A 26858-nucleotide genomic window follows, 5' to 3' on the forward strand; every position below is an offset into this window, starting at 1 on the left:
CGCACTCTCCACTTTCTTCTTCATCACGACCAGGTTCTTGGTCTGGTTTGGGGTCCTGGCTTTAATTCACTCTTATGTCTCTTACCGGTACGAGAGGGATACCCTCCGTGGCGGGGCAGAGAGCGTCCAAGCAGTTGGGCTGAGGTGAAGGGAAAGCATTTGCTCCCGTTTTACAGCACTTTTTGGTTGCTTTGGCTCTGCCGTCAGCCTGCAAGCTGCAAAACGCAGAAATGCCACCTTCTTGTCCCTTGGCTGTCACCTGAATATGAGGGAGCCCTGAAAATTGAATACTTTGAATACGCCGTACGGTCGTGGGAGCGGCCAGGTGAGAGCTGGGGCTCTGTGCCCCTGGGCTGCCCCTCCCTTGTTCCTCCACTTTCCTTCCTTTTACCTCCCTGGGACTCTGTGTAGTTTTTTCTTCACCCTTGTCCTTGCAAAGTCTTTTCTGGGACAAGCCGGGAGGCAAGTGGGAAGATGCCTTTTCCTCCTCCCTTCCCCTGCCGCTTTGCGGGAAGATGCTGTTAAGCAGAGATGATTCTTGTGCTGCCTTCACGTTTTGGGGGTCGTTGGGCTGCGGTGTCACCCCAGGCCCATGCCATTGAGTCAGGTGGCTGTGGAGCCTGGGAGGAGAGGACAACCCAGGAGAAAAGGTCTCCTTGCACCTCTGCAGCTTGCTGCAGGCTCAGCACGTGCTCCAGGCTCTTGGCATCTGCAGCCCCTGCCCTGTGCCCACCTGGGATGGGTGCATGAACCCTCCTGCCTTCGGCTTGTCCCACCCACTGCGGGAACCTTTTCGTGCATCAAACCAACCCTAAATGACCAGGGCGAGTTGTTGCTCCTTGCAATATTTGTGGAAAAGGAAATATAAACTTGCCCTGTAAGGATGAAAGTGGCACAACACCAAGTGGGGCCAAAATTAGATGGTTTTTACGGGATGGGGTTTTGCAAACTGTAGTTTGACCATTGCCAGCGCAGCGTGGTGACTGTCAGAGGGGGAGGAACCTGGTTTAGCTCCTCAAAAACGAGGGGAGGCAAAAAAAAAAGGCTTGGAGGAAGGGAAAGATGCAAAGCCTGGGTTTTCTTGCTGCTATTCCTCCGTGATACCCACGCACGCCCCATCCACGCTGCCTTCCTGTGCCTGGTTTTGATCGTAGGACTGTGCTTGCTGCTCCGACACGCCGCCTCTCCCTCCCCAGAGAGATAAGGTCACAGTGGAGGAGAGCCCTGATCTCTCCACCCTTTGGAAAATCAACTTTAATTCCCATGGAGGTATAAGCATTAAGCCATTGAACCGCCCTGCATGCGGAGCTGGGTGGTTGTGGTACCAGCCCTATTGCTGCCCTGCCCCTAAAATGGAATTATTTGGCTTCTAATTTTGTTGTTTTTTTTTTTCCTTTTTATTTTCTTCTGTGTAAGAGGAGAGAGTTGGGCTGAACTCCCCTCCCTCCAGGCAGGGACCAGGGCCAGAGGCTGGGATTGTTTTCAGCACGTGCCTGGCATCTTTCCAGCTTAGAAAGAAAGAAAAAAGAGAAAGAAACTCACCCCGGAAGGAAAATGGTGCTGGTTTTAATGAAGAGCGAGCTGGGTCCAGCTCCGCGGGGGTCTGCGTCTCCCCTGGCCTCGGGGAGCTGCAAAATATTGGCAGCTGCCTTGGCAGTTCCTTATTTAAAAAGCAAACGAGGGTTCCTCGGCGTGACCCAGCGCGGCCGCCTTCTGCGTTTGAAGCTTTGTTTTTGCTATTTACAGGGCTAGCGCGTTTTCTTTATTTATTCTAATTTTTTTAATTAAATCAAAGCTGAGGTCTCGCTTAATAACGTGACTCTGGGCCATCTAAAAGGTAGTTGTAACCCCCCGGGCTGGCTGTGAGACCCAACGCTACAGCTGCCTGCCCCTGTTATACACCATAAACCCATGGATGGCTCCTTATTTTGGGGGGATTTAATATTTCCCTGTGCAGAGGAAAATTATATGGGGGGAAAAGACCCTCTCAAAGGCGTTCCTGGAGTTGCTTTAGGAGTAAAAAAAAAAATATATCCTTGAAGTGACCCGTGATGCTTTAGTTGGCAGCAAAGCCCCTTCCCATGGATGCGGGATGGGTGCTGGGTGTTTTCCTCATCTTTGGTGCCTTAAAACAGCTCCCCAAAACCTCCGTGGGCTCCTGCAAATGAAGTTCCCTAAAATGAAGGGCATGGAAATCCCTAAAGGGGGAAAAAAAGATGTAAAAAGGTAATAAATAAGGTGCTGGCACATTTTTTTTTTTTTAATTTTATTTTCCCCCCTAATATATTTTTCCCCCAGTGTGCTACATGTAGAAATACAGAAATTATTTTTAGTTTGGAGATGCTGAAATATATTTATTTTATTGTAAGAGATGCTCTAGTTTGGAAACGCTCCGTGTTGTAAATAAAACTGAGGCGGGGGGAAGAAAAAGCCACCAAGAAAATCTGTGTTATTTATCACTTTGAATCTTTGTGTGGGGGTTTTGGGGTTTTTTTTTGTTTGTTTGATTTTTTTTTTTACTTGATTTATTTCGGGTTCATTCCGTGGAATTCCAATAACATCAATCCATGTCGCTGTCTCGTGGGTCCCATCCGTGAAGCGTTGTCGACTGACGGGTTCCACCCGCCAGAGCCGTGTCCGTCTGTGATTTTTTTTTTTCTTGTTGCCCATTGAACATAATGGGAAAATAATACAATAAAAGTCTCGTTTGTCTCGCTGTGCCGCTCCGGTGTCTTTTGAAGGGTGGAGAGGTGTTGGGGGCATATTTGGAACTGTTTAAGGCTGGGGGTTTGGAGGTGATGGGGGAGTGGGCAGCGCTGATTTGGAGGAAATCCATCTCCCTGGGGTTTGGGTGAGGAACCAGCTGGTTGGGGAAAGATTTAAAATTAGTGGGTTTGTTTTTTTATGTTTTTTTTTTTTTTTAATTTCTAAAAGGAATTTTTACTTTTTATTTTCTTTTATTTTTTCTTTTATTTTTTCTTTTATTTTTTCTTTTATTTTTTCTATTATTTTTTCTATTATTTTTCTATTATTTTTTCTATTTTTCTATTATTTTTTCTTTTACTATTTTTTCTATTTTTCTATATTTTTTCTTTTACTATTTTTTCTTTTACTATTTTTTCTTTTACTATTTTTTCTTTTACTATTTTTTCTTTTACTATTTTTTCTTTTACTATTTTTTCTTTTATTTTTCTTTTCTTTTTTCTTTTTTAATTTTATTTTATTTTGAATTTTTATTTTTTTCATTTTAATTTTTAATTTCTCTGTGCAGGTAATTGCAATGAGCTCTGTGTTGCAGGAGGGAGGAGACAGCAGTGTCACATGTGTCACCTCTGCCAGACCCTGGGGTGTGCAGGGAGCTCAGAAATAGGACTGGGGAGGGGATGAAGGTGCCTTGAGCTCCCCCAGGATCAGCAGCACGCAGGATCCCGATGGGATGCTCGAAGGGTTGGAGACGTCAAGAACCAGCTGCCGGATTTAGCAAAGGTTTTATTATAATTTAGGGAAAACTGCAGGATCTGGAGGAGTTACAGAGAAAATGAAGACGGAGAAATCCAGGTTTGAAGGGAAGGTTTATCCGTGGGTGCGAGAGGTGATGGGGAAACCACCGAATGGGTTAACGCGGGGTAAATCCTTCCCGTGGAGCATCCAATCGCCCCCGGCGCTGGAGGTGTCTGACATCCCCAGGCTGATGCTGCTGGAAAGCTGATGCCTTGATTTGCTGTTTAATTGTACCTGAAAATTAAAAAGCAAACAAACACCAAACAGCTCCACGGAATAGAAACTCCCCCTAAAAAAAAAAATCACTTGAGGAGCTTTGAGACAGCGGCAGCGATTTTCTTGTTTGCAAAGGAGCAACCGCTTTGCTTTGACGAGACCGAAATGTTACAATATCCCCGATAAATGCAAACGATCCCATCACCTTAATGCTGAAATGAAGTGTAAAATGTCAGAAAAAAGCACAGTGAGAACAAAACAGCCTCATCCCATCGCAAATTATTAATTCCTCCCCCAAAATAGCTTTATTTTCCTTGTTTCGTTTTATTACAAGTAAACACCGGAGAATCCACGCGAGACAGCAAAGATGAGAAGCAGCATCAGGTGTAGGAGCCGCTCGCTGCCTTTGCACCAAACCCGCTGCTTTGTGCCTACATTTTGAAATTATTCATTTATTTGGTTTTAATTCGCCATATTTACCATTTGGGATGACTTATGGCAGCGGTGAGAACGCAGCCGGGAAGGGAATGGTGCGGGGCTTCTCCTTCAGGTACCTCTTCGTGGAGCTGCCAAAAATAATAAAACATGTAGAGAGAAAACTCCTAAAAACATGTTATCATAGAATAGGACCATAGAATCAAAGAATCGCTTGGGTTGGAAAGGACCTTTAAGGTCATCGAGTCCAACCGTTAACCCGGCACTGCCAAGGCCACCACTAACCCATGGCCCTCAGCACCACATCTACACGGCTTTTAAATCCCCCCAGGGATGGGGACTCCACCACTGCCCTGGGTAGCCTGTTCCAACGCTTGACAACCCTTTGGGGGAAGAAATTGTCCCCCATCTCCAATCTAAACCTCCCCTGGGGCAACTTGAGGCCGTTTCCTCTTGTCCCATCGCTTGTTCCTCGGGAGAAGAGACCGACCCCCCCTCGCTACACCCTCCTTTCAGGCAGTTGTAGGGAGCGAGAAGGTCTCCCCTCAGCCTCCTTTTCTCCAGGCTAAACACCCCCAGGTCCCTCAGCCTCTCCTCACAAGTTCTCCAGACCTTTCTCCTTGTGCTCCAGACCCTTCACCACCTTCGTTGCCCTTCTCTGGACTCTCTCCAGCACCTCAAGGTCTTTCTTGTTGTGAGGGGCCCAAATCGACTGGGATCGGGGGCTCATGGCATGGTGGGAGGTTATTTCCCAGTGGGGTCCTGTTCCCCTCTCCCGTTTTTACCTGTACCGCTTGGTGTTGATGAGCCAGTGCACAAAGTCCTTGGCCTTCATCTTGTCCAGGTAGCGGGTGAAGTCGCTGGTGAAGGTACCTTCAGAGTGTCGCTTGATGTTGGACGCAAAGCTTTGAGCGCTTTGGGATTCGTACGACTGCCATCTGCTTGGGAGAGAAGGATGGGGGATAGAAAACGTGGTTTAATGAACATTGTGGCATAGAACCAGAGAATCATTTTGGTTGGAAAGGACCTTTAAGATCATTGAGTCCAACTGTTAACCCAGCACTGCCAAGGCCACCACTAACCCATGGCCCTCAGCACCACATCTACATGGCTTTTAAATCCCCCCAGGGATGGGGACTCCACCACTGCCCTGGGCAGCCTGTTCCAATGTTTGATAACCCTTTTAGTGAAGAAATTTTTCCTGATATCCAAAGGATATTGCATCCTGCATCCTGTATCCTCCCTGCAGGAGGTGCCCAGAGTGGGGCTTGTGTCCTGTAAAGTCCTTTATCGTGTGGAGCATATTCCAGAAAAGCTGTAATAATACATTAAAATAATTTTCAGTTTCAAGGAGGTCTGGCAAGCCTGACCAGGGTTGTTCCTGACATCAAATATATGCAATATCCTGTCCCTTTTTATCTGCCCCGTGTCTTGCTCGGCTGCGGTGGGTTCGTGCCTCCACCCTGGTCCCTGCTTGCTGCTCCTGGGAGGCAGCGTGGTGCTGCCCCGAGGTTTAGATCAACCTCCTCCAGCTCCAGGATGGAGAGCTGATGTTGAGGTTCACGGCAGACAGACCCCAAAGGGTTTTCCTCCCACACGGCCACTGGTATGGAGTGGGGCTCAGCATCGTGCCCAAAGCATTGCCCCATTCTGGCTCTGCTGTCTCTGGTCTGACACAGCCAAGAAATCCTGGGGGAGGCATGGCAATGTCCCTGTGTGGGCTGGTAGAGAGCCAGGAGGGAGCTTGTCTGGATAGATACAAAAGAATCAAGCACGTCGCTGCCCTGGAGCTGGGTAAGCTGGCAGCGAAGGTAACGGAGAGTGCTGAGCTGCTCTGACAGCCCCTGCCCACACTGGCCGTCTCCCCGGGCCAGCTCCACCAACCTGGACGTGTCATCCAAGTCCTTGGGGCCCATCTGCCACCCTGCCGGGATCAGCACGGCGAACACCAGCCCGGAGAGGTACAGCCACCGGACGAGCTGCATTCGTCTTCCTGAAGAAGGCAGAAATCGAGATAGAAATGTCCAGGGGTGCAATTGCCATTGAACCCCGCCAGCCTGTGCAGCAGCCCTGGCAGCGCGGCACGGGACAGATCTGGCATGGGACAGATCCAGCATAAGACAACCTCCTTCCTGGGGGTCTTGGCAGCATTTTGATGGGTGCACGTGAAAATTGCATCCTCACAATTACCTATGGGCACGTCTACCGTTATTTAGGCACAGGCACACAGCCGCAAGGACAGGTTTGTATAATCAAAAGATGGAATTCATTGTAATAAACTTTATCATGAACCTCCTCCTTTTCTATCTAGGAGCAATATTTCTATCTTGAGCTTATCACCGGAGTGCTGGAGAACTTTCCCCACCATTAGCTGCTCAGAAAAGCAGCTTTCAGAAGAGTTGATTAATTAGAGTTTTACATTTCTTATCTTTGCTGGATGCCTTAGCAGTCAGGGGGACTAAAATGCCAAGCCCTCACCCTTTATTTGCTGAAAAATCAGACTTTTGGTTGTCTACCACCCAGCACTTTCACTACTCTGGTTTAATTTCTTCAGAGACGGGTAGTAAAGAAAGGAGGAAAAGGCACTTACCTTCTGCAAAGACAACCGCTCCCCTAAAAGCAAGATCCTATTTTCCTCCTTCAAGTGGGTTGTGGCTAAACTCTACTCCTTACCAGTGCTTTTAAGCTTGTTAGCAGGATGCTAAAAGCTGACGGGTAGGTCATCAGTACTCCTGGTTTTAGTTGGATGGGTCACCATGAATCATTAAAGGATTTTTTTTAAGTGGGACTGTTGTAAAAAAATATCGTTGTTGCCATTTTTTTTTTCTGCTTACGCCTTCAGCGAGGAGGGGTTTGTCGGTGGTGTTGCTGTTTCTCTTCTCTTTTCTATTTTTTTTTGCAGTTCTTGGACCAAAGGAGTGACCTATTGGTTTCGTCCTTTCAGGTGAGGTAGTCCCTTATTGCCACAGCACATCTTGCATGGAGAAATGATTTCTCTGCCTGCAGGGCTGCCCTTTTCAACACCTTTGGTTTGAGTTAAAAAACATTATGAAAAAAGTGAGAGGAAAAAATATAAAAGGAGCATTTGGGTACCCAAGCACTTGCTGCTGCTTCCTGCAGCGTGAAATTCGGGTTACAGCTCATCAGCTGGACAGACACCACTTTTGGTCCAAGCCTGGTTTTGTCCCACAAGGCTAGATCTGAAGTTGGGGCCGTTTCACCATAATTTCTTCGATTTGGGGATGACAGGAGGCACCATGGATGGCTGCAGATCTGGGTCAGTGCTTTTTCCCATGGGACATCCAGGCTCAACCCAGGAGCTGGAGGAACATCTGGAACTCATCAGGCCAAGGTTTTGCTGGGGCATCTGCTGGAAACTGGGCTCATTTTTTTTAAATTCTTGAGTCCAGCAAAGGAAAAAAGGCTTGAGAAGAGCAAAACTGAGGGCAGCCCTAAAGAACTGGATCTGGCCCTGGAGAAGAGGGTGTTGACAGCTCTGCGTGGACACGGAGCAAAGCCCTCAGCTCCCTGAAGGTGCTGGGAGGTCAGATGAGCTTTTGAGGGCTGCTTATAGAGAGGATTGATGGCAGGCTGCGTTTCTGGGGCAGTTTTGAGATATTTGGGGAGTGCTTGGCTAAGGAATCTCTATGGTTCAGCGCTCGGGGGACTAAATGTGCCCTTTTCACAGGTGCATGGTCAATGGGCAGAGAAAAACAAGTCTTAGGAAGCTGGCCCATGTTTCTCCCTCACCCAACACCAGCTGCCAGAAGAGATGAGGGCTCCAAGTCCTGATTTCTCTGCCGCTTACTGTCCTCTCCTCCTGGGACCTTTCTTCTCGCGGTTGGGTAATTATTATTATTCTACCAAAGAGATTCCTATAATTATTGTCACTGTCAAAATATGGCTGGTGTTCAGGGGACACTCATCTTGAAAAGCCTTTTAATTAGGGCCAACGATGGCCTTACGAGAAAGCCTGACATCAGAGGAGGGAGGTAGGAGATTAATTAGCTCAACCTTCGGAGGAGAGGTCCAGATCTCCTACCCATCACTCGGGTGGGATATTTATTAATGCCACCAAATTAGCTCACGATGACACTGTTTGCGATGTCCCCCTGGCCCAGGAAGGCACACAAGCTATCCACAGTAGTGGGGGCTCAGGAGAAGAGAACTTCAGCTCAGCCAGTGCAGTGTGTGTCATGTTGCTTCTTGGCTTTCTTGATCGTGGCTCCCAGTGTCAGAGAGAGTTGGAGAAATGTCCTACAGGACACTTTCTCCATTGTCCACGGGTGATTTTCATCGGTCTATTGTGACACGATGGTCTCGCCTTTCCAAGTGTCCTCTGAGGTCTTCCCCTTTCCACCTGGGTTGAGTCGCTGGTGGGTCTCCCACCCTGGGGGACAGCACCACGAGGGCGTGGACCTGTGTTTTAATATGCACGTGTAGATCTGGATTTTTGTCCCATTTTTAGGACTTGGAGAAGATTTCATGGACAGCAGGTGGCAGCCTTCCTCTGCCCATCCTTCCTCTGCCTGTCCTTCCTCTGCCCTTCAGCTGCCTCACAGCCTCCTCCTCATTGCTCGGTGGCGCCCAAAACACCCTGTCCTTCCCTGCAAGGATCGAAACAATGTGATGTCCCTCTCTTTGGGGATGGAAGACCCCAGGCTGGGGAATGCTGCTGGTGGCAGCACAGTGATGCTGCAGCCCAGTTGGGTTGGTTTTGGTTCGAGTTCTTGCTCTGTGTGCATCTTCAGAGAAGCACTTTTGTGGACACATGAGCACCCTGAGCTGGTGGAGCATGGACCGAAGAAGTTGATAAAGAGAAAACTCCTGGACTGTACTCCATGTCCACCGACCCTTAGATAAACTCATCCATACCCCATCCAACCTGGGCTGTATTTTCCCATCAGGTCCTCCCAGGACTGGCTGACCTGCCCACCTCTGCCAGACTTGGTCTCTGCAAGCATGGGGAGAGGCAGGAGGAGCCAGGCTGCTCTGATGGGGACGGTGGGATGTGGCCACCAGCCAGCTCCTGCTTTGGGGCTCGATTTCCCTGCCTGGCACAATGGGGTCAAGCTGGCTTTGATATCTTGATGCCTCCATGCAACAGCCTGAAGGCAACCACAAAGTCACCTTAGATACATCAAACTGCTCCAGCACTACTGTCCTGTAGCTGCAGGTGCAGTCAAACCAATTGATGGTTAATTTTGGAGGGATTTACTGCAAGCAAGGAGAAAGAAAGGCTTTGACTTCACCTTCTTGGATCCTCTGCAGAGAGACCTTCTTTTCCCACACAGGTGCATTTCAAGTCCGACCCAACGCAAGAGAGCAAAGGATGGAAAAACCTTCCCCTGTATGTCCCCCCAACTGCAGTTCAGAGCCTGATGCCCCATGAATCAGCGCTCTCCACTCTCGTTTTCCCCGTGGCTGAAGGTATTTGTGGCCTCCTCCCTCCCCACCACAACTGGAGGCAATTTTATACCCGTGTGTCAGAGCGTGCTGCCTCTCGCTGGCAGTGGCTACTGCCAAGGCATAACTGGGCAAAGAAAGACTTTCTCGGGTCAGTGATTTAACCTGAAACACCCCTTTCAGGGTGATGCTGAGTGCGTGGTTTCAGTTTCAGCATCTTTTGGGCTTTTTTTCCTGTGTTTTGCTTTACAGGTGTTCCTTAAGAGCAAACGGAGAGCCATTAAAGAAAGATATTCTGCATTCCCAGCAAGATATTTTGGCAGCTCTGAAGGGACATGAATTCTTTTCCTGCCTCTTTTCCCCTTTGTGCATTTTTTTTTAGGCAGGAAACAGTATCTGCCTTTGATGCTGCAGAGTTGAGGTCCTGCAGCCTCCTGGCTTGTGCTCGTGGCTGATGGTTGACACCAGGGAGGAAGAGTGTGGTGGGATGCAGAGATGGTGCAGAGCTATGCGGCAGGCTGTGAGGGGCTCATTTGTAGCCATGAGCCCATAAGAATAGGGATCAATGCCATGTAGCCCTTCCTAAAATCAAGCTCAGGCTGTATCTACCTCGTGGTGGATCTCAATTTTTCATCAATCTACTCCTTTTCTCCCCTTGCTGTTAACATAGCAGAAGGAAACTGGGTGAGATCCCTCATGCCCCCAGCTCCCATTGCTCTTCTCTGCTTGAGCACCTTTCATGAGGACTAAATGTCATAGTATCATAGAATCACAGACTGGTTTGGGTTGGAAGGGACCTTAAAGATCATCTAGTTCCAACCCCCTGCCACGGGCAGGGACACCTTCCACCAGACCAGGTTGCTCCAAGCACCATCCAGCCTGGCCTTGAACACTGCCAGGGAGGGGGCAGCCACAGCTTCTCTGGGCAACCTGGGCCAGGGTCTCACCACCCTCACAGCAAACAATTTCTTCCCAATATCTCATCTGATCTCCCCTCTTTCAGGTTAAAACCATTACTTCTCGTCCTGTCACTCCATGCCCTTGGAAAAAGGCCCTTTCCAGCTTTCCTGTAGCCACCTTCTCTTCTCCAGGCTGAACAGTCCCAACTCTCTCAGCCTGTCTCCTGAGCAGAGGTGCTCCAGCCCTCTGAGCATCTTCGTGGCCTCCTCTGGACTCTCTCCAACAGCTTCGTGTCCTTCTGATGTTGGAGCCCCCAGAGCTGGATGCAGCACTGCAGGGGGGGTCTCCCGAGAGCGGAGTAGTGGGGCAGAATCCCCTCCCTCCACCATGTAACACACACAGCAAGGCAAGTTGTTGGGTGCCAAGGGCATGCTTCCCACACGGGAAACTTGAACGTGAGCCTGGAGAAGTGGAAGTGTTTTCATTAGTGTATGGTTCGATGAGAAACCAGCTGGCACCCATGCCGGGCTGGGAGATGGGTGAGGTCATGGGGAATTGCAGGCAAAACGCATTGGGGTCAAGCATGGGGCTCTCACATTTGGGATCTGGACACTTGGTGGGTATCCAGCTGTGGTGACACTGATGCAAGACTGTCCCTGCTCCTCCTCATCAGTGGGAGCCGTTGGTCGCTGGGGAACCCGTGGAGGTCAGATTAGAGGCTCTGTCCTTTCACCTGGGTTAACCAGTGCGTTTTACCTCCTTTGGCTAAAACCCCAGCAATCAGCCTCAGCAGAAGGAGTAGGACGCAGGACACCTGGTTGAGCCCTCGCTGCCTACAAAGCCTGGTGCTCAGCTTCTTCATAGCTTTCAGCCCTGTGAGCCTACCATCCCTCCTGCTCCTTGGTCATCCTTGGCTGTCTCTTGCTCCCTGTGTGTGTCAGCAAGCTGCTCTGCAATGAAAGGTGGGTGCTTCCCTTTTGCTTTTGGAGAAGAGCAGTTGCTGTGAGCTGTGCCAGGTGCTACGAGGTGGTTTTGAGCAAGCTGTGGGTGTGCTGAGCAGGCTTGGTCCCTCGGGGCACCCTGGCCCAACACCAAGTGATTGCTGGTTCATGCTGGGGCACTGCAGGAGCTGAACTGGGGCAAGTGAACCTGTGAGCGTGTGGGGAGCTCCTGGGGCAATGCCTGTGGGGTTGGGTGGCTGTGGGAAGGTTTGGCTCAGCACCTCGGTGGTTACGTGCCTGCAGCCTGCCAAAATACTGATTTAGGTTTTTTTTTTTTTAATTACCCTTTATCTGAGACAAAGGGAGATAGTGGTTAATGGATTATTTCTGCTAAATGTCCCCTTGGCTTTGAAATGTGGAAAACTTTGTCAGGTTTATTTTTTTTTAACCTGCCTCTTCTTTTAGCCCATAATGCTATAAAAACCTTACAGACCCTAATGAGACAAGTTACGATTGTGCATGGGCTAAAATGTCCTCTGTAGAGCCTGGAGCAAATGTGGCAGAGGTTTTAATTTCACCCTTGATTTATGTGGGCCCTTAGCTGGCTTTTGTGTGATTAAATAACACTTGACTCCTTAGTTTTGCAAAAAAAATTCCCTTTTAGAGACCTTCTTTGGCTGTTTGCAGTGGCTTTTAGTTTGGCAGCAATCGTTGGTTAACCGGCTGATGAAACCTGATTGTGCCATAAATCAAAACTTCTTCACATTCAAATGCAACAATTAATCCTGGGTGTGTTGGTGCAATTAGATGACAAATTATGCTTCAAGATTCACTTGCTTGTTTATGTAGAGAAGCCGTGTTTGCTCTGCCCAGGATGTTTGGCTCTGGTTTTCAATCTACCCCAGGGGATGTTGAGTGATAAACTTGGGGAGCTGCACCCTGCTGCAGCTGCAGAATTCAGACCCTTTGGCCTCATCTCCTTCACCAGGAGACAGGAGGTTTGTCTGCCCACTTGCACCAATTGTTTTCAGCAAATTTGAGTTGTCTGAGCCCTCCTTTCTCCAAGACATTCCTGCAGAATTTATTCTTGCAATGCTCCAGCCTTGCACAGGAGGATTTGAGCCCCACCACATCAGAGCAGGGGTTGCCTTCAGACCTGCAGCTCCCGTGCCCAGGTGGAAAAACTCCTTGCAGTTGTGGGTACCTATTTTAACCACTCTGGCCTAGTTTTGGGTCTGTAGGGCTGGTGTTAATAGTAATGACTGGAGCTGAAAACCCAGCAGCTAATCTGCTGGATGGTTGCTCCTGATGATCCTGGTGTTGTGGGATGTCTCATTTACAGGTAGTCTTGGAGCGTGCCTTGATGTGGGTGGATGTGGTTTGCAGTGGGGAAGAGTCTTATTAATGCAACAAGGTGTTGTTTTGCTCAAACTGCTGAAAAGTTGGGGTGGCTGCTGGAGCAAAGGTGTGTTCTTCGGGTGCATTGCTGTTTCTGTGAAAAAAAAATGAGTATTTAGGGGTTGAATGGTACAGAAGGGATTAATAAACTCAAGCACAGGCTCTCATTCTTGCAGGGATGCTGCTTGGGGAGAGGGAGAGTTGAGCTCTACTGGTTAATGATGTTCAGCTGTGGTTTTTAGCTTGAAACCCAAAGCAAAACCCTAACAGACAATGTGGCAAAACTCCAGGACAAAGACATAGATCAAAAGCTTGCTGATGTCACTAGTGCTGGTAGGTGCATATTTACACACTCGACTTAAATGCAGGTTTTATCCACTGATTAACTGTTCTTACAGGATTTCTTTGTGAAACACCCATAGATGTTTTCTTATCTACTTGGAACAAAATAAACTGATAGCATTTTATATCCCTTTCCCTTATGGTGGTGATTGGTGCTGATAACAGCTATCATAGTCCCTATGGACTCTGATCTCTAAGTGGGGGGCAATGACATGGTGAGAAAGCAGTTGGCTATTTAGATAAGTAGCTTAAAAATAAGGAATTTGTTAAAAGAGCAGAGAAAAGGCTCGTTTTCTCTAGCTGATGCTGATTTGGTAGGAAAACGGCTGCTCTGTCCCCAAATAAATGCAGCTCCTGGGAATGAGGGAAAAATCCCAACTGTTAAAAGTTGAAAGAATTGTTGGGGAAGGGGAATTGATTTTTCTTTATTTTTGGCCTTTTTTTTTTTAAAAAAAAGGCAAATTGTGTAGGACATTTTAAGTTGGTTTTCATCCTTTTTTTTTTTTTTTTTTTTTCCAGGCTACACAAGTGGGCATTATATCAACCTGAAGCTGCACCTTGCTTGTGGGCAAAAGAGCTCTTGCTGTCTTGCCAAACAGGATTAATGTCAAGCTGGCAGAGAAGGGCCTGTATCCTGGAGGACACATGCCAGAGGATTTGTTTTATGTTGTTGGTTAGTGGTTATTTTTTTAGGGGTTGTTTCTAAGCTGAACCGGATCCCAGATCTTGTTCTCAGCCCTGCAGTTTTGTTGCATGGCAAGGGTCCTTGAGGACTCGTCCTCCCTTGCTCCTGTGCATCCTGATGCTGGTAGGACGCAACGAGCTTGGGGGACCTCTTATTTTTGAGTAAACCAGCCCAAACCCTGAGTGTGCATCTTCCCTGGGTGGGAGCTCGGACAGTTCAGAGGCCTCAGCTGGGCTGTGGTTTAACAAAGCTGCACTTAATCCCTTCCTTGCTTGCCAAGTCCTTGTGTTCTCCTTGCTCTCGGCGGCTGTGCCTGGGAAACCCTCCCAGCTCGAGAGCTGACCTTTCCCAACAAAGCACCTTTGTCAGGCAGACCTCAGGGCTGTGGGGTTGCTTTTTTATTTTCCCTTCTTTATTTATTACTATCTTTTCTTTATTGATGTCACCACCCAGCAGCACAAGGATCCATTATACGAACCGCCGTTGGACTTTGCTTGTTTGCAAGAGGGTGATTAAGAACAAACGGGTAGCGGCGGGCTGTATCCTGGAAAGCGAAGGCCAAAAGTTTGAGCAAGAGGAAACTTGGCAGCAGAAATGTAGCCCTGATCCAGCTGCCGCTGAGCCTGTGGTCCCCACAGGCCGGGGAGGGAGGGAGGGAACCTTGTTTTCACATGGGGTGCTATGGCTGATCTTTGGGGAAGGGTGGGTGGAAGCAAGAGTGGGTATTTCCCCTCAGGTGGACCTGTTCTAGTGAGGGTTTTCAGGGTTCCTGGTCTGTTCTCCATGGAGCATCCCAGCAGAGGGCAGCAGGAGATGCCCTGGGCACCCATCACTCTCCCATGGGTGCTGCTCCAGAGCACCCATGCTTGGTGCCAGGGCAGGCCAACCCTGGTTCCCTTCTGGTCCCCCACCTTGGGGCACCTCTTAATAACTCTCAACTCTGCCAGGCTTTAAAGAGGCATTTTTGGGGCCGTAAAAGGGTGTTGAGGTGGGAACAGAGACAACATGCAGATCTATTCTTGCCCACCCTGGTCTCTGGACATCTTCTGTACTGCTCCTCTTTAATTGCATGGTTTATTTGGGAGCAGCACTCACCTTATTCTGTATTTCTGTGTATTATGGTGCTGCATCTCCCTGTGTCTGCCCATGCACACAGCAGGGTCTTGGTGCACTGCAGTGATGCTGAAGCAAGGACCAAGAAAGTCACTGGTGGCTTCACGCACATGTGAGCATGGCAGCTTGTCCCAGTGGTGGGTGCCAAAACCTGACTCAGTGTGCTGCTGTATTCAACCCCAAATCATGCATGATATGAGCCAGTGAGCAAAATACAAATTATGGCAGCTGATCTTCAGGTGGAGGCTGCATTACCTGGCTGGGCTGATGCCTTTTGACAACAGGAAGGGTGGCTGTTGGCCCTCAATGGCCATGTGAGCTGTTTCCTGGCTCGTAAGGAATTGATACCACAGCAACTATAGGTTGGGAAGAGGCTGAGTAGGAGGAGGAAGACTCTGCGCTTGCACTCAAGAAGATGTGGGTGCTGGCACAGTCTATACCATGACTAGAGCCAACACCCATGACAGCCTCTGCCATGTCTCTGAGTGGAGGTTTCTACTCTTGGCAGCATTTCTGCCCACCAGCCCTGGCTGGTGCACTGGAAACTTCTTTGTTTGCAAGCCTTGCACATGTCCCAGTGCAGTGTGGAGCTACGTGCAGAGGGAGGATGTCTCTAGGTTGGCTTCTTTGTGGTTCATGCTGCTCCTGAGTTGGTCCCTGGCTGCTTGGGACTCTAGCAGAGTAGTGGAAATCCTCCTGGAGTGGGGTTTGCTTCCCTGTGCCCCTTGGACTTTCCAGCAGCACTTGGTGGGCTGCAATATCCCTCTGCAATCCCTGGTGTTTGCCTGGGTTTCTTTTTCATTTCTCACCCTGTTTTCAACAAGCAGGACTGGGCACTGCTCTGCTTTGTTCTCCTGGTGAAACCAGCCTCATGCTTTTTCACGTGGAGTCAGAAACCGGGGCTTTAAGCAAAGCACTTGGGGTTCCAAAATAATCTGAGCTGGTAGCAGGGATGTGCTCCCAAATTGTGGAGCGTTATCCCTTCTTGCTCAGGGGCAGAGTGAGGGAGAGAGTTGGGGCTGACCCTTTGCAAGGGACTGAAGCAGAGGCACCTGCAACCCATTAAAACAATCTGTTTAATTGAGATATTGCCACTGGGTCTTGCTTCTCTTCAAGCACCTTGTTCCTTCCCCTGTCTCTACAATGGCCCAGCAAGCTTGTGATTCAGAGACTTAAATAATGCACAGAGCTGCTAGAGACCTTCCTTAAATAGACCTAAAGCCCTTTGATGTGTAAAGATATAGGTTTTCTAGATTGTTACAACATGTGAAAATCATTGGGTTTTTCCTCCCTGCCAGGAAAAAAAATATTAAAGCTGTGCAGTAATTATCTGCTGATGGAAAAGATACTCAAGTATGAGAAATACTCTGTGAAATCCTCTTAGTGCAAAGAAATTGCTAGTAGGCATGTGTGGGAAATAACTTTATCCATTCCCCCCCTTAATTACAGCAAATATGTACAAGTATGGTACGCTGAGGTGCTTTGGTGGAATAGCTTCATGTGGTGATATACCTCTAAAATAGGAAAAAAAAATAGCTGGTAATACAAAGCACCAATATAGTTTACTTTTTTATAACCAAAATGATGCTGGATGTGTATGGCCATAAGGAAGGGCAGGCAGCAGTGCAGGTGCATGGGATGGAGGTGTGCTGAGATGCTGCTTCTGGAAGGGAAACTCCTGTTTCAGGGGAGAAGCTGGAAAATGAGTGTGGTGTAGCTGTGATGGCATTATTGGGCACTACAGGTAAATCTGGTTTGAATGTGCCAGGATTTCATCAGCCCTTGCTGTGTCTGCTGAAATAAAGGTGTGCTTTTTTTCTGTGAAATGGCTGTTTCTGCTAAAGGAGTGTTGGAAGGCTGGTGGTCAGCAGTAACGATCTCATTAAAAATGGGGCTGAAGAAGCCTGAATGTTTAAAAAAAGAAAAAAAAAAAATCTCTGTTTTTAAGTGTGGCTGTTTCTATTTCTGGGCAGGTGAGAACAGGCAGGAGGACCTCAGGGTTTCCCAGCCCAAGACGTGGGCTCTGCCTCGTGCCTGTCCTGGCAAAGGTGAGGTCACGGCGCTCGCTGGATGCTGGGGTTTGATCTGGATTAAATGCAGCCTCTCAGCCCGGATTAAATGCAATGTGGACCAGCGAGAAGCCGGGTGGGGAAGCCGTGCTGAGGCTCATGCTGAGCATCTGACCCCTGCACTATGTAGGGATGCTGCTGGCCTCATCCGTGTGCTCGCCAGGTTCCAGCTTGCATTTACCCCGTGGTTTAGGGTCTGCCCCTGCCTGTGCATTGGGGAAGGGGGTTAAATGCCTGTGCCCCCCTTCCTGCTGCCCCCAGCCCTGCGTGGGGCCATCCTGCCCATGTTTTTGAGCCAGGCCCTGGATGCTTTTTGTGCTGACGCAAAGCTGCTGCGGCAGGATCCTCTGATTCATCCCCATGGAGGGCTCACACCCAGGCTGGGTTTCTTCTCCTGCTTGTTGATCATGCTGGCGGTGCTGGTGTGGGCTGGGTACCTCTGTGGGGGTGCTGTGGTGGCCCCCATTTCCCCCTTATGGGATGGGTTATGGGGTATGCTGGGAGTCATGAATCCCTTCTCCCATGCAGAGGTGTATGGGGTTTACAGCACCAAAGCAAGGGGGATGCCCAGGATTTTCTATTCTGGGGGGGATCTGAATGCACTCTTTGGGTGCATCTTCAGAGTCTAGGGGTGCAGTGGACTGTGGGATGCAGCTTTTGGGGATGCTGACCTGCCCCAGCCCCATGCTTCATTGTGGGTTGCTTTGAGATGGGTGTCTCTGGGATCTGGAGGTGCTTTAATGTTTCCCTGGGGTTGGTGTCTGTAGAGCATCTTCCATGCATGTGTGACCATGCTGCCCTTTCCCAATGAGAAAGGGGGCTTAATATTTTTCCCCTTTATGAAAGGGGAAGCTGAGGCACAGAAGGATTGTAGATCTTGGCCCGTCCCTGAGGAGGCGTGAGGTGGGAGGGTTAGGACAGGGCGCAGTGTTGCACTTTTAGCTTCCTACCTCTGCTGCTGACCTGTGTGACCCAAACTAAGGGCTTTTCCACCTCCTTTTCTCCAGCCTCTTCTGTTGAGAACTGGTGGGGGGGGGGGCAAAGGAAAATGAGGAACAAGGGTCTGCTGCCACCCAGGCTCATGCAGTGTCACAGCCTGGATTACAAATGTGCTTAGGCAAGCTAAAATACAGGCAATGCTGCCATGCGAAGGTGGCATAACCTGTCTGATAGGGATTGAGCTGCACCTGGGATCGGGGAGCTCCCATGCAAGCATCTCCCACCTTCTTGGGGGTCTGCGCTCAGCAGAAACCTCATCTTTACAGCAAGAAGAGGGGCTGCGATGGCAGAGCTTTGCACCAGGCTGGATTTAGGGAGCTGGTGGGAGGGAAGGCTGGGATGATGCCACTGTGTGGTGTCCCCATGCCCACGTTGGGAGCGAGATGCTTTGGCAGAGGGTTGTGGCAGAACTGGAGGAGCAGGGCTCCAGCAGAAGGTCAGGGCGAAGGTGTGGGTTTGGCACCCGGCGAGGGGGCTGGGGAGTGTTGTGGGTCAGTTTTTGAGGGCACCTGTGGAGCTGTCTGGGAGAACTGGTATGGCAGAAAGCTGTGCCTGAGTCAAACAGGCAAAGTGTGTGAAGGATTGGTGCTGGCTCCTCCCAGCTCATGGCAGCCTCAGAGATGGGCTTCAAACTGCTCTGGACCTGGCACCCTGTTGTGAGGCACCTCCTGCTCTTGCCCTGCTCCAACACTAGTGCCCATTTCTCCTTCTTGAGATTAATGCCTATCTCCTCCCAAACCACCTGCTTGTGGTGCCAGCTGCCATGGGGTTTGGGGTCCAAGCACTTGCTTTTACCCTGCCTCTTTGGGATGGTTTTGCATCCAGCTCAACCCGTTTTTGCTCCCGTTTTTGCTCCCCAAATTTAATACCCGAACAGATTTGCACACATGACTTTTTTTAAAATTCCCTTTATTCACAATAAATAATACACTATATTACAAATATCTCAAAACAAAATCCCAAACTCACGTTCTTTCTGCAGCCACGAATAAATAGGACTCACCAGCACCAGCTAATGCATGAAAGAGCATCTACGAGCAGCGTGGGCCCTGTGGCAGGGAGAAAGCGGGGGATTTTGCTGCACCCACCTGCCCAAAGCAGTCATTCTTCTTTACTGGTATCTACACGATGTTTCCATCCCCTGGGCCATCAAACACAGGGGTGAAATCACGTGTGTACCAGAACGTGCAGTTTCAAGCCTCTGAAAATCATGCAAAACTTGCACCTAGGAGGGCAGGGATGGGGCTGAGCGGGTGTCAAACCACAGCTGAGAGGTTGCCCTGGGCTGAGATTCCCTTGCTGGGCTTAGCTGGCTGCAGTTAAGCTAGGAGAGGTTCTAGTGCTCACATGTAGAGGGGATTATATACACAGACACTGCAATACTCCTTTCTTTCCTAGTCACAGATGGTTTTTGAATTACAAGACTTTAGCTTAAGAGTTTACTGTGGTTGTATGTGTTCATTGCCCGGCTTTGGTGCACACATGAGCCCATGTGTGGAGCTTCCTCCCCTCCTTTTGATTGTTTTTTTTTCCAACTGTTCCTATGGTGAGGTCAGCTCCATGGACTTCTTCCTCTCCTCTCTCTGCTCTTCCCACTCCTCCTCTGACTCGTAGGTGCCCTTGACGATGGCAACCCTATCTGACATGTTCATGCAGTAGGGAACGAGAATGTAGAAGTAGAGCAGAGCGGCCAAGCAAGCCCCAAGGATGGGTCCAACCCAGAACACCTAGAAAGCAATAAGGGAGAGGGTGAGAGCAAGTCTTGGAGGCTGTTCACAGAATCAATCAGGTTGGAAGAGACCTCTGGGATCATCGAGTCCAACCATTGGGCTGTTGCACCAGGTCCAGCCATCGCACAAGCATCCCTTCCTGCTCCACATCTCCTAGCCTGTGGAGAGATGCAAATACCCATTCCAGTAGACTTTTTGGGCTGAAATCCCCTCAACCTTTGCTTGCTGAAGACATAAAGCTCCTTATGAGTGCAGACATGTGGTGTGCTGGAAAGGAGGCACCAAGCCTGCTCTGCAAGCTGGGTCTGAGCTTGGAGGCAGTGCTGGGTGAGTGGAAAGCCCAAGCTGGGCTTCTCTGTAGGCTTTATTGACCTCAGATGATGCCCTAACTCAGTGTGTGCCATTGCATGGGGGGTTTATGCTTGTCCCCTTGCTGGCTTTGTGTCATAGGGATAACTCGTCACCCATGCATCAAGGGGGACAACCTCCCTCATTCTCCAGCCCCCTTTCATCCTTTCAGGCCAGGGATGGGCTCTGAAACACCCAGCCCTGTAAGCCCCGTGGCAATCGCTGCCCTCTCCCCTTGTTGCCTCCATCTGGCCCTGGCAGCCTCTTGGCCACCCAGTCCCATCATGATGCTGATGCTCACCCAATGTGCTGGGCTGAACCTCCTCACGATGACCGCGGGCCCGAAGGACCGGGCTGGATTCATGGAGCAGCCAGTGAAGTAGATCTGTCAGGGCAGAAAGGAGACCAGGTTAAAATGCATCATGTTGCTTAGGAGACACGACCAACTTTTCAGAAGCAGGGACTGAAACAGCCCCCAGCAAGTTTCTCTTGCAGAGAGGTGGGGACCTTCCCATCATCGTGGAGAAGAAGCTCCCCCGTATGTCCCATGTTGGCTCTTCCAATGCAGCTCTGTCTGGAGCCAACTGCACAAGAGTATTTTGGGGAGCCTCATCCTAGCGGGACCCTCTGCCCTGTCCTCCTGCCTGGACACTCACCCCCACCAAGTGGCCTACAGCGACGGAGAGCCCGATGGACAGTGCAGGGGAGCCCACGTTGCCGTTCCTCCGGTTGTCCGTGGATGCGAAGATGCACGCAGCCAGCTGGAAGGTGAGGATGATCTCCACCACAAGGGCCTGGCCCGCGGTTGTGTTGTTGTTGAGCTGGGAATCATTGAGAGCGACAATAATTAACCATCCCTGGGGCTTGGCATCACCGGGAGGGCTCTTAAGTGCTTTGCTGGTGGATTTGGGTTGGCAAAGCCATGTACAAGAAGCCCCGCCAGGTTCCCTGCCCAGCCATGAGGCACAAGGTGCCGTGCTGGCCACTGCTTGGATTCACTGCTCCTTTCCTTGAAAAGGAAGAAATTATCTGTTTAATGCTCCAAAATCTCTCTCTCCCCCACGCCCCTCCCTTCATGGGGCTCTCCATGTCTCTCCATTTGCTTGTCTCTGCAACACTTGGTGCTTTACCATCAAATCCAACACTGATTTGTCCCCTGTCCCCCTGTGTTTCTTTCCCCCTTGCTCGTTGCAAGCCATCATATCCTGACTCTTTTCCCCTCCACTCTGTAGATCACCTACCCAAGAGGCTGGGGGGCAGCCGGCAGCCACTGCGGAGGGGCATGGGATGCAGGATGAGGGTTGGGGTGCAGCCATGGGGGTAAGATGGGCTGTTGCTGTCCCAGTGCCTCCGCACTAACCACTGGGGACTGTCAGATGGACTCGACCCCACTGGGCATGGGAAGGGCAAAGTGACCCCAGCCATAGCAGCTTGTTTTTTAGCTAAAGCTAACTGGTTTGGGACATGGAGCGTGTGGGAATAAGATGCATTGCAGCACCTCATCCTAGTGATTGAACCCTCTGCAATGCATCTGTGCTGCTCTGAGGGGTCCAGACCTGGCCATGGTTGGAGCAGTAGCTCCACTGCCCCATTTCAGTTGGTTTCCCAGCACTGCCCCAAGAGTTTGAGACGTGCTCCTCATCTCTACTTATCTCAGACATTCCCACTGTCTCCTCTCCTCCTCCAAGAGCAGCCCCTGCCCCTCACAGCCTCTCCGTGCCCTCTTGCACATTGCTGCTTCTTCAGCTCTTCTCCACCACCTCTCTCCATCCACCTCTGTTTCCCAGCTTCCCCAACACACCGGTTACAGGGGGGGGGTTCTGCTCCCCCTGCCCATACTGGTTTGACTGGGCTCTGCTCCCTGCCCTCCCCCCTCCGTCCTGGCTCAGCTCCTATCCCGGCACTAATCTCCAGGTGGAGAGGCTGCAGTCAAGAACATCTCAATGGTGCGGGTGACTCACTCAGTCCCTTAGGATAAAGGAAGCGCTTATTAAAGGAGGAAAAAAACATGCCATTCATTACCCCACACAATAAAGCTGTCATGTCAATACTCTGCTGGCTACTTCGGTGTTTGCTCCTATCCCATTTCCATCCCTCTGTGCACGTAGGACAATGTGCCAAGACCAACCATCCTTATAGATTTGGCTGTCCAGGTTGGCACTGGCACCATCTCCTCACTCACAAGGAAATGAAAGCCCACACGGCAAGGCGAACCATCTCCAGGTAGGGAGACTTACCGCATTGATGGCCAGGTTGCCACGGGTATTGGCCGGTGTCACGCCGTAGAGGATGCCAGCCCCGGCGATGGCCCCTACCAGTTGGGCAATCACGTAGAAGAGCATGCGGAGGAAGGAGATCTGGTTCCCGACAAAGAAGGCAATGGTCACTGCTGGGTTGATGTGGGCGCCGCTGATGTGGCCAAACGCCTGCACCAGAGTACCGATGGCCAGGCCGAATGCCAATGAGATCTGAAGGATGCTGGGGAGGGCGGACGGCCACTTCAGGGCTGAGCCGAGGCCAATGAAGACGAAGATGAGTGTGGAGATGAACTCGACAAAGACGGATCGAGCAAAGGCCAGGGTTAATATTTCCTTCTTCATGGTGGGAGCGGGTGGAGGGCAGCTAGGAAGGAAGAAAGTTTAGGTTTCCTCTGTCTCCAGGCTCTTCTATCTGCACCCAGTTGTAGGGCCATACCTATCTATATATGCAAGAGCAGCAGGGAGCTGTGTTACAAGGCGGTGGGTGGAGCCAGGGAATTAGCCAGTCCTCCCAAATTATCATGTGAAACTGGAAAAGTTTCCATCTGAAAATAACTTCAGAGCCTCTTGGTGAACCAGTGACTCAGATATTGGTGGCATTTCTTTCTCCTTCCCTCTGCAAACAAAGAGCCCCTATAGGGTGTCTCCGTGGTCGTTAGATAACGCGGTTGCATAACGATGCAGTGCTCCCTCCTCTGCTTTTCCCTTTTACTACCTCTCACCAGGTGCTGGGTGTTTCGTTAGCAGAGGTGTAGTTATATTCCCTTCCACTGTGTGCTTGCAGACTGGAGAGGACTGTGTTTTTGCCTGAAAAGTCTTGTTGCCGGTGTCGGGCTGGAGGAGCTCTCCTGGGGCAGGGCTCCTGGTGCATTCGATTAACGTGGGATGTTGAAACGTAAAGAAAAGTTAAGCACCTGGAGCTGCTCCCAGGCTGTCAAGGCAGCTCAGCTCCAGGAAACAAGTGGTTTGCAATCGTCCTGGGAACAGGGCAGGGTTTGGGGGATGCTTTGCCTGGCCGGGGAGCCGTAGACAAACCGGGGCTTCCTTGAGGTGCCTGGATGGAGGCTGAATGGGATGGCGTAGCTCAGATAAAGAGGGCTGATGGCTGCAGAGCCTGACTGTGGACCTCTTTGCTGCCTTTCTGCTTTGCTGCTCCTTACAGAGCATCGGGTGTGGGTTGGCAGTCGGGGGGTGCTCACTGCCTGTAGCCAGGGAGGGTGTATCCTACCCCTGTCATCTCCGGCGCTTTTCTTTTCTTTTTGCCTTTCAAGTTATTGCTCAATGAGGTCAATGGTTTTGCTCTTGGGAATGCCAGCACAAAGCTCCAGGCTTTGCATGGGCACAGGCCATGTTTGCGTGTCTCCTTTCATGTTCTCTCCATCCTAAATCTGTCCAGCTGCAAATCCTTGGCTGGCAGGGAGCAGAGGGGGGAGCTCTCGGCACTGTGCAACACGGAGCTCTTGGGGACTGAGGTTTTGGGGTGGAAAAAGGCTCTGGTGACACTTAACAATGAATTCTTGGTTCCCTCATAGTCCTTGCAGCCTTGTGCCAGGACTATTTTTTTTAAAATGGGTTTGGGTGCCAGCTCTGCTCTTCTTGCTTGGTTGATTGCATCTTGCCTTTCTCAAGTGATGCCACCTCTCCATGCCTAATGCAGCGAGCCCAGGCTGGGGTTATCCGTGGCTGCCACACGCCTCTGCAGAAGCAGTCACACTCCAGCACACAGTGAGCAAAGCTCTACATGCAAGAGATTGGTAAAATCATTTAAATACCTCTTGAAACTGAAAAAGCACTACAAAGTTGCATTCACTGCTGCCTTCTGCTGGGTGCAGTCAGACCTGCACACATCCTCCGGGGTCAAAAGCTAGGAGGGATTCCTCTTCAGAGCAAGAAGAAGGGACTTCAGAGCCGAAAATAAATGAGCCTTTCTCTTCCAGCCGTACCCAAAGTCCTGAGCTCAGCAAACAGACCCAGAGAGTCTCAAGGGACGGAGGATCCGCTACAGCATTAATTCCTGATAGTGGTTTTCTCCTGGTTCCACCAATCCCAGGTAAGACTGCAGAGTTAAAGACCAGATCTCTTATCCTAGAAACACCTGGTCCGTTGGCGTGTTTTGGTGAAAGTTTTGCAAGCTGGTATTTCAAGACACCCTGGCCAGATTCCAGCTGGAGTAATTGCTTGCCACTTCCCTTCAGCCTTGCCTGTTGCTCCAGCTGGATAAAATGCGCCTTGTTCCCATCCTCCAAAAGCCTTTCGTAACGTGCCTGCCACAAGACCTCCCTCGGAGGTGGCCACATTTTGCTGGCAGCTGCTCTGCCGCACGCCTCTCTTTTAGTTATAAGGCAGTGTTGAGCCAAAAGATGCTCTCCCAGGCTCACGACTGTGGGTAATAACCTCCTAGCAAAATCCTCCGTCTTACTAGGACATATAGTCAAATGGGGAAAACTTCCGGAGAGAAATAAGATGTTTCTCTAACAACATGCCATGCAAAACCTATTTTCTCAAGGCTGTTTGCTAGACTTTCCTCTCTGGGGCATTCCTGCTTGGCTTCTCTGATGTCTAACCACGTTGAGAAGGAGTTGGGAGGTCTCCTTTTCCTCTCCTCGGCTGCGTGCCCTCCGAGGAGCTTGTATGAACCGAAAGTGCCTTTGTTGCGTCAAATTTAATTGTATTGGGCAAGATGTTGAGAAGGCGTTACGCAGGTCCCTGCTGACAGACGGACACCTACGTGGTGGGGTCACGCACGCCTTGTTTCACCTCTAGGCTTTTGGAGGAAAAGAGACGAGGAGGTTTTTTTTTGCATCACCATCTGCTTGCGTTCTTTTTAAAGGCCAGGGATTACTTTGCTGGCCTGAGGCTGATGGTGGTTCCACCTTCTCCTGCCCTGGAGCAATGAAGGTTTTGCTTCCCCTGGTAACCTGACTCAGCGCTTTGGAGTAAAAACCCCGTGAGCCTGAGTTTGGCTTTGGGGATGTCCCCACGTCCCTTGCTGCCATCCCAGCACCTTGGATTGAGAAGCGGGTCTTGCAGCTGCCACCCAGCCCTTGGTGGCTGCTGTGCTGAGCTGAGTGGTCACAGTGACCTCGTAACCTGTGAGCCTGTAAACAGGGATGATGCTATTTAAATGCTGAATAATGTTAATGCTTAATAACAGCATTGCTCTGCTCTTTGCTTAGAAATTACTTGACGGTCTCTAAAGTGTGCAAGTGGATGCAAATGCTTTGGGGCTGGTCTGCAATGGAAATGCCAGCATCCTTCTTAATTAATTTGCATTGAAATCATCATTAAATCGTCACGTGGGGATAATAATGTATATCAGGGAAAGCAAAGGGCCGGTTAGGAAAAAGACCTGTATGAGATCACACAGTGAGAAAGCTGGGCTTGAAACCCCAGCGTCCTGATTTTCAGGTCTAGCCCTTTCCAGCAAAGCCACCCACATCAGCAACATTAAGAGGCTGTGCTTCTGCTCATCTAGACAAATACTTTGAATTCTTATGGGCCAGCAGCCGTTTATCGGTGTCCTCAGGATTCAGATGGAGCTGTGTTTGGGGCAGTGGTGTTTTTCCTCTTGAAATGTGTTTGCTGTGCAAATGTCTTCTTCACCATAAAGTCTCCTTTCAAGGAGCATGCGTGGGAACAAATGCTGAAATGATGTGGGGAGAGAGCTGCCACCAGGAAAAAGATCTGCCCTCTTCGCCTTGGCACCAGAGCGTGGGGCAGGTGGGATGGCATCCTGCCGTGCCTGCTGCTGGGAGGGAAGGCATGGGGCTGGATGGAGAGAAGGGGACAGCTCTGGGGTGGAGGTGGTTGAGTTGCATCAAGGCAGAGGGGAACTAAAAGCAAGACCAGGGTCCAAAGCACCTATGAATGCTATAAATAATGTAACAGAGAGGAATCTGGAAACTCTTAAAAGCAGAAATTCTCACGTAATTACCTGGCTTCAAGAGCCCAGAACTTTGGAAAGCAAAATATGGGTGACAATATGTGGACAGCTGGTTACCTCGGTGAATTGGAAAATCAGTTTTTCACTCCATTCTGTCTGTGAGTCCCAGAGCAAATGGATTGAGAAATTTCTCAACCTAAAAAGTTAGATAGCATATGCTGATTTAAAGAGACTCGGAGTGGTAGCATCTCCTGCTGCATCAGAGCTGGAGCTTAAGACTTGTGTACTGAGTGGTCTCTGGTGTGATTTTTCTTTATGGTGTTGGTGTTCGTGGAAAATCAGGCTGAAAATCAAAGCAGAGCCTCTGGTCTTGCACACAGACCCTTTGGCAGAGCCTTGTGAAATGGGACTTGCTGGGGATTTGGCTTCCCCCATGGAGCACCAGCCACCTTCTGAGAAGGTCTGTGGTCCTTTCCCAGACTATACCTGTCCCTACCTCCTCCTCTTGCCCTCCTGGATGGATTTAGCCTCCCAGCCCCTCCTTCTGGAAAACATGATTGGGAAGTATTTCTACATATATAAATAGATCCATAAAAATAATGATGTGCCTGCATCCTAGGTAGGTCATGCCATT

The 26858-nt window shown here is 50.0% G+C and overlaps 1 protein-coding gene across 1 annotated transcript; it reads right to left on the minus strand.

Annotated features, from left to right (window-relative positions):
• Positions 1-19546: 19546 nt before the first annotated feature.
• On the minus strand, positions 19547-22683 carry AQP5 (aquaporin 5). The gene is made up of 4 exons (XM_068410129.1): positions 22321-22683; positions 20740-20904; positions 20385-20468; positions 19547-19732 (listed from the first exon to the last, which is right to left on the minus strand). The coding sequence occupies exons 1-4, from the start codon at positions 22681-22683 to the stop codon at positions 19547-19549; spliced, it is 798 nt and encodes a 265-aa protein (XP_068266230.1).
• Between the last annotated feature and the right edge of the window lie 4175 nt (positions 22684-26858).

Source organism: Nyctibius grandis, chromosome 11 (genome assembly GCF_013368605.1).
Source record: "Nyctibius grandis isolate bNycGra1 chromosome 11, bNycGra1.pri, whole genome shotgun sequence".
Classification (NCBI taxonomy): domain Eukaryota; kingdom Metazoa; phylum Chordata; class Aves; order Nyctibiiformes; family Nyctibiidae; genus Nyctibius; species Nyctibius grandis.